This window comes from Thermobia domestica, chromosome 17, assembly GCF_964235325.1.
Source record: "Thermobia domestica chromosome 17, izTheDome1.hap1.1, whole genome shotgun sequence".
Taxonomy (NCBI): Eukaryota; Metazoa; Arthropoda; class Insecta; order Zygentoma; family Lepismatidae; genus Thermobia; species Thermobia domestica.
Window position 1 is genome coordinate 43,608,007 of NC_137470.1, and position 16,937 is coordinate 43,624,943.

Below are 16,937 nucleotides of genomic sequence, written 5' to 3' on the forward strand. Positions count from 1 at the left end.
GTAGGTCACATGTCTCCATTTTTCGATTCTAACTTGAAAGTTACAGTTTAGGCGGTGACATATCAAAGACCCAGGGGGTTGTAACCCCTCCTATGGAAACTTTTATATTCGATTGAAATAAAAAGTGTTCCAGTTTATAATCTTGGAAAAGCAATAATCACTGTGTGTGGAGGACGATTTATTTATACTGCGATTTATCACTTCCAAATGTGTCGAAGATGTGACTGTATATTGTGCATAATCATTCAAAAAATATAACACAACGAAGGGACTTCGTAAACCCTTCACGACACCCCAGGAGGAGGAAGTGCGTCCCGCCGTCCCTCTGTTCGGAACTACTGCTTGTGAGGGAAACATTCTAACAGTGTGTTAGCGTTTCCTTCTTCGCCTTCCAATTGAACTGTCTGTGTACTGCGCATGCGCCAGTCAATTTCCATGAAAGATCATAAATAACCCTGATACTTTCTATAATATTTACGAAAGAACGTGTAATAGAATCTATATCAACAACATACATCATTCATCAAAGTAATGAAAACTTGTTCATGAAACAAATTAATAGACATATTATATCAAAGTAAATTAGGTTTAAATTTTAGGCAATAGAAAACGTTATTCTGTAATAAGAACTACTACTCGAAGCCTTTGCTACAATCACTCGTTGTTACCATAGCCGCGTGGTCTAAGGCGTTCGGCTTATAAAGCACTATTCGAACTAAGTTCGAGTCTCCGCCGGTTACAGCACCTTTTTCTCTCTTTTTTTCACCTGTTCTCAATGTTCCTGTCTGTGTTCTTGTCGGATTCGATTAAATAGAATTTCGAATAGAGACCAATATATATGATAAATAATCATTTATTTCCGAATCTGCACTCGTACAATATACATTTTCGAGATTTTGATTTTGGAAATGAAGTGTATATAATATTGAATAGTAAAAATAGTAAAATAAAAAAAATATTTGTATAAATATTGATTAATTAATTAGAGTTATACATGGCTTTCCAATCAGGATTATATAGAGAGGACTTACTTCTAAGTGCAATCCGAAAACAAATATTTGAGTTTTAATCTGACCCAAAGTTGGTAACTTAAAGGATAATTTATACATGATTGGTATTGTAATTTTTATGCTTTTATTATAATCCTCTGTAAGTTATGATTTTACCAATTCTAAATGTAGAACGAGAAACAAGTGTAATATTATATTTACTACGAAAAGCTTTTAAGCAATGATACTTTCAGGACGTGATTTGACGGAGAATTTGAGACCCCTTTCGAGCTAAGAAATTTCCGCCTTCAGGACCATATATTCGATCGCGCTCAATGTGGACTACCAATGTTTGCCCTCCACCCGCATATTGAAATTCCCCCCGAGGATAATTTTCTGAAGTCACCACTGTTTATAAATAGTTTTTCGTTACAAATCAGAGGATAATGGAGTAGTGAGTATACTTCTTCTTTTTTCTTTTTAAGCTATGGATTTAAGATTCGCAATTCATATAATGTTCCGTTCTAATCGAATTTGAAACAAAAGAAGTTTTCAATGAGTTACTCAAAGAAATATTTTCAGCCTCCGGATGAAAATAGGAAGACACTTAAAAAAGAAACAACTTACTACCGGGTTTGAACACACAAACATGTGATTAATAGTGGATCGACCCAAACCACTCGACCGTTTTGTATGCCTTTGCACATCTTCTTTTGCCTCTTGTGAAAGCAGTTTACTGTTCCATACTCGCTTTTGTTTATTCCGATACGACTATGAGTTCTCAGTAAATATTTGGACGTTACAGCCCTTGCAATATATAAAAGTGTTTTTAGAATAATCACAATCGATATTATGTTCTAATAACATACGTAAAACAGGTTGAATTCATGAAATGATTGAGGTTGGAGTGAGCGTAAATGTTTTCATAGTTAGGAGTCTGGATATGCAAACCCGCTTAACGTGGGGATTTAATTTTGTGAAATTTGGTACAAGTACAGTCGATACCATATCTTTGGCAACGCCGCATATGCATGCGCTTAAGGAAACTGGTTGTCTAGTTAAGCACAGGACGCCATCTCTCAGCATCGATCAACAACAACACGTTTTATTTATTAATTAAGTAAGAAGCTACCAGATGGCATGAAATTCAACTTCTAGCAAGGAAAGGAAGTGGAAAAATGTGGAAATAAAACCCATTGATGCTATGGTAGGAATTTATATGGTAATATATCTTAAAAAGTATCATTTCATTTTTTTAATTGATATATTGGACAGCATAGCAGCTACTGTATTGGAAGATTTTCTCTCGTAGACACCCTACTGAAAAAGGTACGAAGGTTGAATAATTATGAATCCCCAGCACGTAGCGTATAGACGAGGAAAACTGCAATGCTTGACGGCTGGGAGTTGTGGCGTACTCCTGTAATCCAGCTGTCATGGAAGCCGGAAATCGTTGATTGTTACCGTTGTATGGTATCTCTCAGGTACCATACTGAACACACACATATCCGCTGTGAGGTTCCGGAGTTGCTGCCGGAGGAGGTGCATAATATAAAAACTCTCCTGCTGACTCCTTCGGGTGTGTGTTGTGTTTCTGAGGTAACAAGATCGATTACCATTTTATTTCTTCTCAGGGAAAACTACTTTCATAAGCAAATACTGCAAAAGATACTTATTTTTAATTCTGTAAATATTTATTATTATTATTATTATTATTATTATTATTATTATTATTATTATTATTGTATACTGTCATAGGTATGGGTTTGCAGATTGCATAACTGCATTAGGGAAAGTAGGATACCAGGCAGAGAATAACTCAAAAGGAAATTCCATTGACACAAACCATGTCTTCTGAGTAGATTTCTATTCTTGCTAACTTATTTAAAATCGTTTTATTTACAGATAGTTGAGTACACTGAGAAAAAAAAAAGGACTAGGATTTCCGTGTGGATACATCGTATTTACGCGGGTGCGCTCCTTAAGTAATGCAATTTCATGTATAAAAGTACAGCAGGAGGGAACACCATGCCAGGTCTGGAGTTCGTTGTCGTCGCGTCGAATTATCCGTGACGTAATGAGTCACAAATGACGTAACGAAAAAGTTTAGCACAACCTGTTAGTCTGGTGGTTACCTCCTGCTTTTCTGTCATTCACAAACTGTTTTTACGTCAGTTAACAACAGTCTGAAATGTTGAATTGTGGTCACCAACAGCTGAGCAGGACGGAACTGCATTACTGACAGTACGTTACCAACCTCATGTAGTGGAGGTACATACTGCTTTAAAGAAGTAACTCAATTTCAATTAGTGGTCACCACAAGTTAAGCAGGAATCAACTCCATTACTAGCAGGTTGGTACGTCTTGCTGTACTGGTGTGTCCCCTAACTAGCATGGTATAACTGAAGTAGTGAATGTGTAGGCCACCCGTATAGAAAGTGTGCTCTGCAAGTAAAAGCGTGACGGCACAACATGCAGTACTGTGTTCCCAACATAGTACTGCATGTTGTGCCGTCCTGCTTTTCTAGCAGGCAATACCATGCATAGAATGTACGAACCAACAGATTTTACGTTGATTCAGCACGTACCTGCTGACTACATATAAGCGTAATGCAGGGTTGCATATCATGTAAAGTCAAGACTGAAGAGTTAATCTTGAAAATGATCTTCCTCCGATTAACACTTCAGCTTTTACTTTACAGGTTTAGAATTCTACCATGCACTACGAGTTACAGAATCAACCGGTACGTGCTGCACCAACCAAAAATCTGTTCGTACTACAATGCAAAGGGTCCTTACATTCCTGCATGTGTAAAGCTGTATCAATTGCCAATTTCCAACAAAGTACTTACCTTTACCATGGAACTAAGAATTTGTAGTTGAGTCCACGGAAACTTCCTTCTCCACATATTTACGATGTATTGCCTTATACTTTTCACATCTATGGATCAGTCCGTTAATACCATGACAACTGTGGGACTTTCACTTTCAAAAACTTCATACATGGTCACTAATCTGTTTACCAAAGCATCCTTGTGCTATGAGTCCAGAACGCTTTGTGAACATTGCACATAGCGCAATTGGAAAAGTGTCAACCAGTGGCGTACGCATGGGAGGGTTTGGGTTTTTAACACCCTTGAGCAAAATATTCAAAAATAAACATTCACAAACTGGTATAATATTAAGATATGTGAGTACCAGCACTTTGAATTATATGAACTAGGGAACTTGAAGAGCTTCTGCTTACGCCACTAGTGTTAACTATTGGGGAACCCATCTTTCTGTCATTTTCCTCACGTGCAGTGTCTCATTCAACATGGTGTGAACGGACCGCTACTCACCTTCACCTCTCTAGCTAAACAATTAGTAGTCATACTTCTATCTTCAAGCATTAAGCTGCTAATTTTGTTGCCAAACTTAGGTCTGTAGACACTGAGTGACGAACTTCGGTCATCCTGTATACTTGTGCGATCATATCTAAATTCTTTCTTCCAGCGTTTCACTGTAACAAGATAGGCATCCCTCACTATATATCATAATGAAATAAATTATTTTCAACAGCGTACATTTTGAACTTCTGTGGGAGTAAGATAAACTTAACGCTTTGGCATTGTTTATAATTTCAGTATTTTCATCGACCTGGAAAAGTGAGGGAATTTTAAGTATGGACTTTTACTTTTCTGCTGGATTTCTCTTTTTGCCTTACCCCGAAATAAATTTATTTGTTTTGGAAAATTTTCTACCTAAACACACACACACACACAGAGAGAGAGAGAGAGAGAGAGAGAGAGAGAGAGAGAGAGAGAGAGAGAGAGAGAGAGAACGAAGTACGGTCTACCGTTTGCTTTTCCTGCTGAGAATGGACTATCGTTCGTCCTCATGACCGGTCCATGAACAAAATATAACTTAAAGAGAAGTGGGTACCTACAACCAATACTTTATACAATTATAAGCGAAACACATATTGTGAATAGAAAACACCAGTTGAAATTTTACAAGCGTCTTGTATTATAGTGAAAAAAATTACATAACTTTACACATTCTCACACATGAAATATTGCTACATTCTTCAGGAGAAAAGAATAAACATTGTACTGAACTACTATCTTTTAATTCATTTCTAATTTTAAAGCATTATTGTAAATTACTTTGTTACAAAATAACAAAAATGCAACACATGAAAAGTGTGGTAATTGAAAAACACAAAAACTTGCCATTCTCGTTGAAAAAAATATTAATTGCGTTTCAATATGGGATTACAAGAAATGTTTCAACAACTGTAATACAACAAATAATGTAAACAAAATTACAAACAAAAATACAACACCAAATTATGAAATACGAATAATATAAAGATTATGAACTTTTACGATAATGTGTGAATAGATACTTAACTAAGTACGAGGGATGTTTAATTCCAAGTATTATTTTCTCTCATGGGCATAAGAGTACATACTTACTATTACTTATAGTGTGCTATAGACGCTGGACAAAGCGAATCATTTATTAAATAACCTTTAGATATGTCCGAATGCATATGTGGAATTTAATGTTTTTGAATAACATAAACGCGAGTGAAGTTTATACATGACTTCAAGCTGAATAGAGTTAAGATAAGTATATAATAATCTGTATAGGCTCTAGGATGCATATTTAACAAAGAAAAAGAGAAACACACCTTGCATGTGGTGCTTTATTATCCTTGTTGGATCTCCCTTTCAATATATCTGCCTGCGCTGGGGTCTTGCTCTTGAAAACTCCTACTGAAAACTAAAAGAATTATCACAATGTGAATTTTAAAGCCTTGTAATACGAAACACTCCGCATGTCCCTAAAGCACTAAAATTCTTTCACCTTAACAGCTCGAACTGTGTATTTTCGTTTTGGAGATGTAAACGTATTAAAATTATTTCCATTATAAAAATAAATTTGTGTTCTGGAGAACAGATTGGAATTGAATCATTCAGCGAAGTAGTGTATACAACAAAAGAGTGAGAAGTGTAAATTATTTAAAAAATGAAATATTTTCCTCGATACGTTTTACATCTCCAGAACAAAAGGACACAGTTCGAGCAGTTAAAGTGACAACGTTTAATGTTTTGGGGACATGTGGAATGTTTTACTTTAGAGAACTTTAAAAGAAATTCACACACTGTCAATTTATTTTAGTTTGCAGTACGTTCTATTCGAGACCTGGACCAAGGCTCCAGCACGGGCGAAAATATCGAAATGAAGAACTAACAAATACAATAAAGTAATACATGTAAGATGAGTTTTTTTTTCTTGTTAAGATAAATAGTTAGCATCCGTCAATAGTTAACATTTGAATAGTGTACATAAGCACAAGATAATCTGAAACGAGGCTGCTCAGAGTCAGTTTCTGTTAGCACTTGGCAAATGAGATGATGCCCAATACTACTTGGAAGGGGTGTCGAAATGTTTTATTCATATATTAACATTGAAGTATCTCTCGGTCAAAGGTGTACTCGTTGCATTGGGAGGATGACAGTCCCTAATGGAGGGTCTAACAGAAACTCTCCTTAGAGTGAATTGTGGTCCTCACTAATTGGAAATGTCGGATAATTGGACTCATCTGTATATTTTACTAATTTTCGCCTTCATATCAAAGAAATTTCATAACACACTGTTCCACGTCCACACACACATACTTTTCTACCATATCATCTAACAAGTGATTTGTGTGGCTCATAGATTTCACATACAATGGAATAATAATAAATAATAGCCTTTTATAAGCATGACATCATAACATTTGTCTGTTTGCATCTGTTATACTCATGAGAAAGAAGCTTCTTACAATTACAATAAAAAAGGAAAAACAAATCCCGTTAAATTAGACCTAGTACAGCTCTCTTTAACTTCCCAAGCAACAATTTTAAAAAAGAAAAAAGAAAAAGAAATTTTACAACACACTGTTCCATGTCCACACACATATACTTTTCTACCATATCATCTACCAAATGACTTGTGTGGCTCATAGATTCGGCATAAATGGAATAATAGTAAATAATAGCCTTTTATAAGCATGACATCATAACATTTGTCTGTTTGCATCTCTTATACTCATAAGAAGCTTCTTACAATTACAATAAAAAAGGAAAAACAAATCCCGTTAAATTAGACCTAGTACAGCTCTCTTTAACTTCCCAAGCAACAATTTTAAAAAAGAAAAAAGAAAAAGAAATTTTACAACACACTGTTCCATGTCCACACACATATACTTTTCTACCATATCATCTACCAAATGACTTGTGTGGCTCATAGATTCGGCATAAATGGAATAATAGTAAATAATAGCCTTTTATAAGCATGACATCATAACATTTGTCTGTTTGCATCTCTTATACTCATGAGAAAGAAGCTTCTTACAATTACAATAAAAAAGGAAAGACAAAACCTATTAAAGTTCTCTTTTACTTCTCAAGCAAAAATAAAAAATATATACATAAAATATAAAATGATGGAACTCCATGTAATCTAAGCTAGTCAAGCTAGTCTAAGGGCATTCTGACAGTTATGTATATCTTACTGTCGCACATGATAGTAATTCCATTCGGCACTAAAGAAAACAGAGCAGAAGGCTGAAACCAGTCACTCTCATTGGTTCTATGTACATGATATGCAAAATAATGCAAGTCCCATTCCACTGTTTGAAACAGAGAACATAAGAAAAAAACTCTTCCATCATCAGCAACACATATTTTAGTAATTTGTGCAAACAAAGGCATAAATGTATCAGTGCATAGATCTACTGTGACAACAGAAGAAACATGTAACCTCTGACCCTTAACTTTAATCCACTTCACTACGAACAACTTTGATTGCCGCAGATCAAACCGCTCACACAGAAGGTGATTAGTTAAATTACTAACTTTTACTTTCTTTGCACATGCGAAGGTATCCAACGTTTTGTTTTTAATAAAAATATCATTCAGGAGTAGCTGGTTTCTTAATGCTATAGTTTTACAAATATTCAGTCGGTTACAAGAGGCCTTTGCAGCAATCTTTGATATTCTATGCTTAGCCTCAAAGCGCATAGTCCAAACCTGGGTGAGGTGTCCAAATTTTAGTAGCATGTCCGGATAATGCACCAAAAAATGGAACTTAGGTGTTAGGTGTAATTTCGTCAAATTCTGGTACAACTCAAGAAAATCTGCAATCATAAACTGCAACTGTTCTGTGGAATCAATACAAACTCGGGGATTAAGTAGTCTATCCATAATTTTACGTAGATATAAATACAACTCCCACACCTCACAGTCTGTGGGTACATACTCTCCAATTATCAGACCATCATTTCAGCAGCTGATGTTTTAATTCTTACATTGCAACCATCAACAACAATGCAGTTTGTGGGTTTTGAACCTGAGTCGGGCCCATAATTAAAAGCTTTCAATTTGCTTTCTAAAATGTTAAGTGAAGTAAGTTTAGAGCAAAATAGTAAAAATTCAACAAGAAATGACATGAGATAGCGACAGCAACCTTCAAAATAATCGTGAAGAATATCAACAGCCGCGTGGTCAAAAAGTCGAAAGCCATGCAATGTATCAAGAAAAACACATCTTTCTTTTATACCAGTTTCTGATGGATTCTGTAACAATACAGCATGTTCATAATTTACTATTGTCCTTATGAAGGATGGACTTTCAAAACACATGGTCTGCAACTGTTTTTTATTTACTGAACATATTCGACAGCAACAGTTTGCAACAAAACTTTCCACAAACCCCAAAATACTGTTTAGACCAAGATTATCGCCTGAGAAACAAACAACACGAAACCTTATATTACCCGTGTGCACATCTGTGGATACATTAATGCCAGTATTACGCAAGAAGTTAAGTTGCTCACTTACTTGCTTAAAAATTATGTCATTACCAAACTGTAGTCTGTCTGATGCATGAAATAATGCTAAGAGAAATATATGATTCAATTGTGAAAGCAAATGACCAGGCAGAAAAGGTAGTGATAAATAAACAGCACCCAATTTATGAATGGTAGCATGGCTACCAAGAGGATTGCTTATCTCGAAGTCATCAAAAAAAAAAAAAAAAAAAAAAGAATCAACGGGAGCATTAAACTATCCTGCTCTTCAGTTTTGGCCATGATGTCTTGCCAGACTCTGCCTTGTATTATGTTTTCCATACCAGCTGTACAATTTTGTAGCCTTTTTAGGTTCTGCAAAATGTGTTTTAAAACTCCATTCATACATAAGAAATTCTGAAAAACTGAGGCAATTGGTATGATCTGCATTGTGCACGGCGCCGATACCAGAGTTACTTCAGTCTGAATAGGCTTGTACTCCATTCGTTGGCCTACAGTTACTTCTAGAGGAGATATTAATGTTCCCTTATCTTCAAAGAATTGGAAGCGTTTATACTCTGTGTTAAAGGATGACAAACACCCTGCATGGTCTGTGAGAACTTTATCTAGAATAGACATGATATTATTAGGAACAGTAAGTCCTTCAGTATTCAGATACTCGTTAAAACGATGCAGAATGATATCCTTTGACGTTGTAAGCAACTTTGATACTTCGTCAACAACTAATTGGACGATATTACGAGGAACGCCTGATAAACTATACAGAGAAGATACAAAAGAAACAAATTGTGACTCTACAGTACCTACGTGCACTAATTCTAAAGTGTCAATACGAGCTTCTGAAGCAGACGAGAAGGGAACTCTTTCTGTGTAGGATTCAGCTCCATTACAAATAGATGAAGTGTGGAGAGCAGGAAGCGAGTGCTGCTTTTGTAGATGTCTTCGAAGCGACTCAGAAGTTGTAAAGTAACGGATGCAGCCCTCCTCTCCGCAGCGAAATTCTTTAGTACCTGCCAAAACCTTACACTTTCTTCGTATATGCATGAGTAAGCTGCTTATGGACGGAAATTTTGCACTACATCCACTACAAGTATTCATCTTTCTTCAAATTAACTGATTTTGCAAAATCTCTTTTCTTCTTTGCAAATTATAAAAGTAACAAACATAAAATAAATCTAGTATATTACATACATGCAAACCTACACTTGTATTCTAGTTTACTTAACAGAAGCAAAAGTTTCAGGTTTTCATATCTGCAAGTCGGTAAGTAAATGAAGCACACTTTGGGATGGCCTGTCGTATTTAGTAGTCATCTCATAGAAGGCTTTCTGAATAAACAGCCATACGTCTATGGCTTCGTCAGGGTAGCATGCACCTGTAGCATGAAATATTTTGTAAGCCACTTCAATAGCTTCAAGTGGTGTTGTGAGTTTGTAAATAGTGTTGCTAACCACAACTGCGGCGTGGCAAATACTATCTAAAGACTCACCCACAATGATCACTAATGGTTGAAAAGTTCTGCTTAGTGCCTCAAGTTTGGCCTTACGCGCTTCTATTGCTGGTAATATGTGTGAATCAGTGGCTACTCTAGTAACGAAACCATCTCTGACCTCGGAACGTGAAGGCTTCCACGGGCAGTTACTCTTCTTTTTTCGCACTGCGGGAACTGACAGCACATATGGCAATAGCAGCAGGGCTACTATCGATCTGCTATCAGGGCAGGAATCTGAAATGAAAGGTACATATATATTATTGTAAATTGTTTAGTTCAGAACAGGACTGTCCTGAACAACGTTAAAGATGTACTAGAAATGAGAAAACAAAAGTTAACGTAAAACTATTTCCTGGCTGCACAGTGTATGAAGAAGTTTGGCCGACGAGATGGCGCACATTCAACTGGGTAATACATGGTCAGCACATCGGCTCCTATGCGCAATTGTTTCTCGCTTTATAGACCAGAATTCGCTACTTTTTAATTCAGTAGTTCCCCAATCGCCTTAAGATGTAGTTTTTCTTTTGCACTTGAGAATTATTTTAGTACAGGGTGTCTGTAGTAAGTCAGAATACATAGGAGGAAACCACAATATAATTACGAATCTGTTCAAAGTGCATAATGTGTTCTTTGTTAGATGTAAGGCTAAATGATGTTATATGTGGGAACAAAAGTCTACTGGACACTAGTCTCAAACACATTTGTTAATAAAGAAGTGTAAGAAAATCAGATTTAGATCACACGCTTCGCAGTGGATGGCAAAGTGCTATTAATTTCGAACAAAGCAAATCATATTATTATGGCTAGCTTCATTGTCACTACCAAGAAGTCACTTCGATAATCAAACAATACATCAAACTATAGTGTGTCAAAGACCAACATCTATCTTCACTTAACTTCACTTAATCTCTGGCTTCCATAGTAAGTTCAACTCTATGAAAATTTAACTGAAAATTATCCAGATGAAGACTGCACTCTTCTGAATGTGTAGAAGAATCAATTTTCCCACAGCGACGGCGTGAGAAAAGTCGTTCAAGCAGCCATATCTCACTTTATTCGACTTTTACCTGTGGAGGAGAATGAGAGGTACAGTCTACATCGTGAAGATTCTGAAGCCTCCCACATACACAAATCATGCATGAACACAGACCCAAAGGGGAATAGAGTGGACAGTGCCAGCCCAAAACTATGTTTTGCCCACTGTAAAACAGAACGTTCTAGAGAAATTTTAAATTAAAGAGAAACGAGCTTAGCGCTATTTGCAGTTTTATTCTTGCATAATAATTGTTGATATTGCACTAAAATACCATAATGTTGTAAAATTCCTAAATTTATATACAGGGTAGTACGAAGCCAACTGACATCTTTCAACTAGTCATATATTATATACAGAAGCTGGGAAAAATAATTAAAAGTGTCTGTAAGTACGACCAAGTATACAACTTATTTATCACCGAATATAAGGTTACTTTAAAAAAAATACCTCAGGCAGATGTTCTCCGTCTACATGAATGCGTTGTTGCAGTTGTTACTCAAAGTTGTAGTTCACGCGGCTCCGTAGGTCCTCATCAATGTCTACAACGTCGTCACCTATGCCTTGGTTGAGTTCTTAAATATTCATGTTATGACTCTGGAACACAATTAGGCCTATCCAGGAATCCCAAAAGGAAAAGATTGGTACACTGACAAGGGAAGGGTCACTCAGATCACCGCGAAACCCTACTTCAAATTATGTACACATGCAAGTCAGCCACAAAGAAAGTACGACACAAAAAATTAGCTGCTATTATGAAGTGCAAGGCCTCTGAATAAAAGGATAAAGTTTGGACGCCGTCTCTTATGAAGTACTTGTCTAAGTTCTAGAACTACTAAATATCTCGGTTAGAATGCGGTTTTTTGAAAACTTTAAAGGAGACAAAAGTTGCAGAGTGTCAACAGAGCTATTAGATGGGTTAGGCCACTAAGATGTGTGGGGTCATGTTTGGGCCCCATTGGTCCCACTTCGATTTTTGAAATTGGAACCCCATCTTTTATTGCAAATCCCATATTTACGGAGAAAAAATAACCAGATTGTGTTCTGCTTAAAACTGTAGAATGTAAGTTTTGAACCCTACAGGACCCGAAAGTAGATTAATGGTGAGAAATATGAAAGGTTCCGGATTGCATAATGTCGGTTAGAATAATGAGAGAAATTATTTAATTTGAAGAAGACAAAAGTAAAGAGATATCAGGCGGGCGAATCACTTTAAATATGTGGAGACAACTTTGATTTTTGAAATTGCTACCCCCTCTTTTATTGCAGATTCTTCCGGAACCATTAACATTTCTCACCGCTAATCTACTTTCGGGCCCTGTAGAGCCCACGACTTACATCCTACAGTTTTGAGCAGAACATATTCTGATTGAGATTTATCCGTAAATATGGAATTTGCAATAAAATGGGCATTCCAATTTCAAAAATCGAATTTGGACCCATGGGGCCCACATATTTTAGTGAGCTAATCCATCTAATAGGTCTGTTGACACTCTGCAACTTTTGTCCCTTTCAAGTTTTCAAAAAACCGCATTTTAATCGAGATATTTAGTAGTTCTGGAACCTGAAATTTGTAAGTTGGTTGCGCGACACCCTGTATTTTAATCAGAAACGAAAATAAAAGTGCTGAATAATATTATGTTGTTTATACTTTTTACCTGTTACTGCTGCTAGGAGGTCTTCGATTTGGCTTTTGTAGTCACGGTCTCTGGAGTTTTTCTGCTTCTCAGTTGCTATTTTTATTATTTTATCACGGACCCTAAGTATACCACTAAACAGTGAATAGTTCTTTCCAGGTTCCTTGTAGTCAAAATCGGTAAGTAACTGAAATAAAAAGCAGTGTTGATGTCAGAAACCTATTAATATCTCTGCCATATATAGCCTATTACATAGAAACTATTGAATTATTAACATTTGGGAGTAACTGTGTAAAAGTGCTTTTTCTAAACCAGTCAGGTATTAATGACCTCACCATGGAGAATAGGTTTGGTAGCCAGAAGGATAAAGATTTGTTTCTTCACAGTTGAAAATCAAATCGCGTTTTAGGTAAATTAAAGTAATCAGCTATATTCTTGCTGGTATTCATGCAGTCGAAACATAAACCAATCATATATATATACATTTTATTCGCGGGTCTGATTGGGCAGCGAGCCACTATTTGGTCATCAGTGATTTAAGGCATTTGTCAGTAATTGGTATTTATAAGGGTGACCAAGAAAGTTCTGTCGTTTTTGTGGAGGTCTGTGTTCAATTGGCCCTCACATTGTGTGTTGAATGCGAATGGAGATAAGGCGAAGTTATGTTGGTGTGGGTATAACCAACATACTACCTGGTTCTGCCAGCTCAGTTACACCGTGAACGTGCATAAAAACAGAGTGAACATGGGACCTCCACAGAGCATCATAGAAGCTTGTATGCTGTACGAGTTCAAACTGGGGTCAAACGATGCTGTAGCGGAGATTCAACAAGTTTAAGGACTGTGACGAAACACTCAAAACCGCACCACGTATCGGAACACCAACACATGTTCAAAATGAAGATCTTCAGGCAGCAATTGAGGCGAACAATGGCCAAACATTTGAGGAACTGGCACTACAATTCACTATGAGTGGAGAAACCATTCGGCAGCGCCTCCATCAGCCTAGGAAGCACTACAAGTTACGTCGATGAGTCCCAGATGATTTGACTCCGGGCCAGAAGGCAACGCGAGCAGACATCTCTGTTTCTTTGTTGTCTTATCTGGGGAAGGAGCCACTTCTGGACAGGGTGTTGACATGTGATGAGAAATGGATCCTGTACGAAGCTCCACGGCGCCGTCATCATTGGTTAGCATCCCATGAACCGGTTCCAAAACAGCCCAAAGCAGCACTGCACAACAAGAAGGTCTCCTGCGTGTTTCGTACAATACTCGCGGGCATCATGCATCGGGGACTGCTACCAGCTGGTCAGAGCATCAATGCAACTGTGTGCTGTCACTAGTTGAGCCGTGTTCAAGACAAACTCAAAACTCTGGAGCTAGGATTTCTGAATCGTAAAGGGGTCCTCCTGTTACAGGACAAAGCTAAGCCCCACGTGACTAGGTTGACTCGGGACACCACTCTACGCCTTGGATGGGAAACACTATTGCATTCGCCATACTCCCCGTAAAATGCACCGTCCGATTATCATCTGTTCCATTCCTTGGACAATCACCTTAGAGGACGCCAATTCAAATCCCTAGTAGAGGTGCAAAATGCACTTGATACCGTCTTCGTTTCACAGCCCACCAAGTTCTACCGCAATGAAATCCATGGGCTTCCAGAACGTGGTAAGTGATCGCTGCTGATGGGGATTATTTTTGATATTCGAGGTACGCCTTAGGTGATATACCGATGTTCGAATGTGGTGGGCGAAAATGCGACAGAACTTTCTTGGTCACCTTTATAGTACAGTGATCAATTAAAATTAACACTTGTATATAATTTCTTTCTAAGAGCTTTGAGATGAAGACAACTCAAGTAAATGTATTGGTTTTCTAATCTATACATATTATCAAACAATTTAAAAGTCATGCGCGTCCCTAAATTTGTTACAAAATTTCATATTTATAAGGGAAATAGATTGTCACGATAGTTGAGATGGCAAAACAACAATTTTTAGAATTTATGTTCGTTCCTCAATTACTCGAAAAACATTAAGCAGATTTTGATGGGATTTTAGTGGTAGATAAACTCACCGGCGAACTTCACCTAAGTTTGACTGTTTGTTTTACAATTGCTTTCATGTTCCCACGAGATAGGTAGTTCTGGGTTTCAGGTCAGGCATAGAATATGAGGTTTATCGAATCCAAACGTACTACAAGATGGTTGTGTATGTTAAGGTGCTGATGCTGATCACCTACACTTCCCCCTGCGTCACACTTTATCCTATCATCTAGAAAACAGAAATGTTTCTAGGAACGTTAGCGAATGACACTAAAATATTATAAATCATGACGGACCTTATAGCTGACAATATCAGTTTGTGAATTGTGAACATATTTAAGTAGGTACCCTCGTTAGCTTTAAATTGGAGAATGGAGATACATACAAATATTACGTTCATTTCCAAAATTCTCGCCTGCGAAACCACAGGACAACCGATGTAATTTAATCCTTGAAGCTACATAAACTATACTCAAACTTACACACTACAAAGTTGCTGACTTGCTTCCTTGCTTCTTGAGAAAGAAAGAGATAACGATTTACTCAAGAGAAACAACTAAAACAGCTTTCACATATACAAAAAAAGAAAAAAATCCCTTAATAGTATGAAATATAACAATTTGCTGCTCTCAAATTGGATCTTACACTTTTTGTAATGGAATATTTTGTATTTTTTCTCTTACAAGAAAAAGCATACCATGGAATTTCGTATCTATGAGACAATTCTTCGTCAAAACTGAAGCTGCTGCTAATGAGGGGTAAGATTCATAAGGAACGGTAAAAATTATTCGTATGTAGCATTTGATTCGAATATAGTGAACAAATAACGAATGCACTAACATATCCCCCTACACCACTTACCAGTTGATATCCCTGTTGTTGCTTCAAGGCTGGGTATTTATTGAAATACTCGCTAAGAGTAACTTCAGTATCTTCTAAATATTTTAGCCGAGAGTCTACGGTTTCCTTCCAATACAGCTCGACGAGGGACCATGGATGGATTGTATTACTCAGCCACTGCAGGTGTTCAGCCACAGATGAAGCAACTGAAAGAAAGTAAATATTGAGGTGACGTTTCAGGTATCTGATTTTAATGGTTTTTAATATTTTATATTCTATAAAAGTACTAGAGTCCAGATATGTAAAAAAAAAAAAAAAAAACAATCGTTGGCAGAAGTCGTCGATGTTGATGGGAACTATTTTTGATCTTCCACGTACGTCTAAGGTGACATATCGATGTTCGAAAATGTGGGTGGAAAAGCGAGAGAATTTTCTTGGTTACCGTTATATAAAGAGCGGCATAACATTATTAAGAACTAATTCTAGAAATAAACAAATTGTTCTCTTGTGTAGAAATTTCTTATGTATATGAATTCCTTCTACTGTATTACGTTTGTTATTATAGATTTATTGTATTATAGCAACTGTATACAATTTTAATAATAGGCAAGTGCTTCTTCTGTAAATAACATTTTACAGTTTAAAAACTGATCATTTATAAAATGTGTTAGGCATATCTTATTGTTTGCTTTTTTTCTTACCGTTACAGTAAGTATTAAGAAGTAGCATCTGAAAAAAATACTTACCGACTTCAGTATCATCTTCAGTACAGTTGGAATTTGTTAGTGCTGCTGGTGAGGAGGGTCTCGAGTTTCTCAACCTACTGAATCCAGGAAGCTCCCCAAGTTCGCGGAATCTTCTGCGCCTTGATAAGCTTCATACAAGATGCCACTAGCGTTCCGTTTCTTTTGGTAAGGGGTAGCACTTAATGAAGAAGTGAAGTAAATAGCTGGAAGCTCCTTCGGAAATATTTTTCTTATTTCAAGAGCTAACTTTCTAAAGGTTTCTGCGTGAACTTTGAAGGATGGGCTATCATCTACTATCGCTCTGATTAT

At 36.8% G+C, this 16,937-nt stretch overlaps 1 protein-coding gene across 1 annotated transcript; it reads right to left on the bottom strand.

Moving 5' to 3' along the window:
* Nucleotides 1-8,638: 8,638 nt before the first annotated feature.
* On the bottom strand, nucleotides 8,639-16,611 carry LOC145673998 (uncharacterized). Its single transcript, XM_081743825.1, has 4 exons — nucleotides 16,584-16,611; nucleotides 15,904-16,262; nucleotides 13,018-13,183; nucleotides 8,639-10,560 (listed from the first exon to the last, which is right to left on the bottom strand). Exons 1-4 carry the CDS (start codon nucleotides 16,609-16,611, stop codon nucleotides 10,082-10,084), a joined length of 1,032 nt encoding a protein of 343 aa, XP_081599951.1. The 3' UTR covers nucleotides 8,639-10,081.
* Nucleotides 16,612-16,937: the final 326 nt, after the last annotated feature.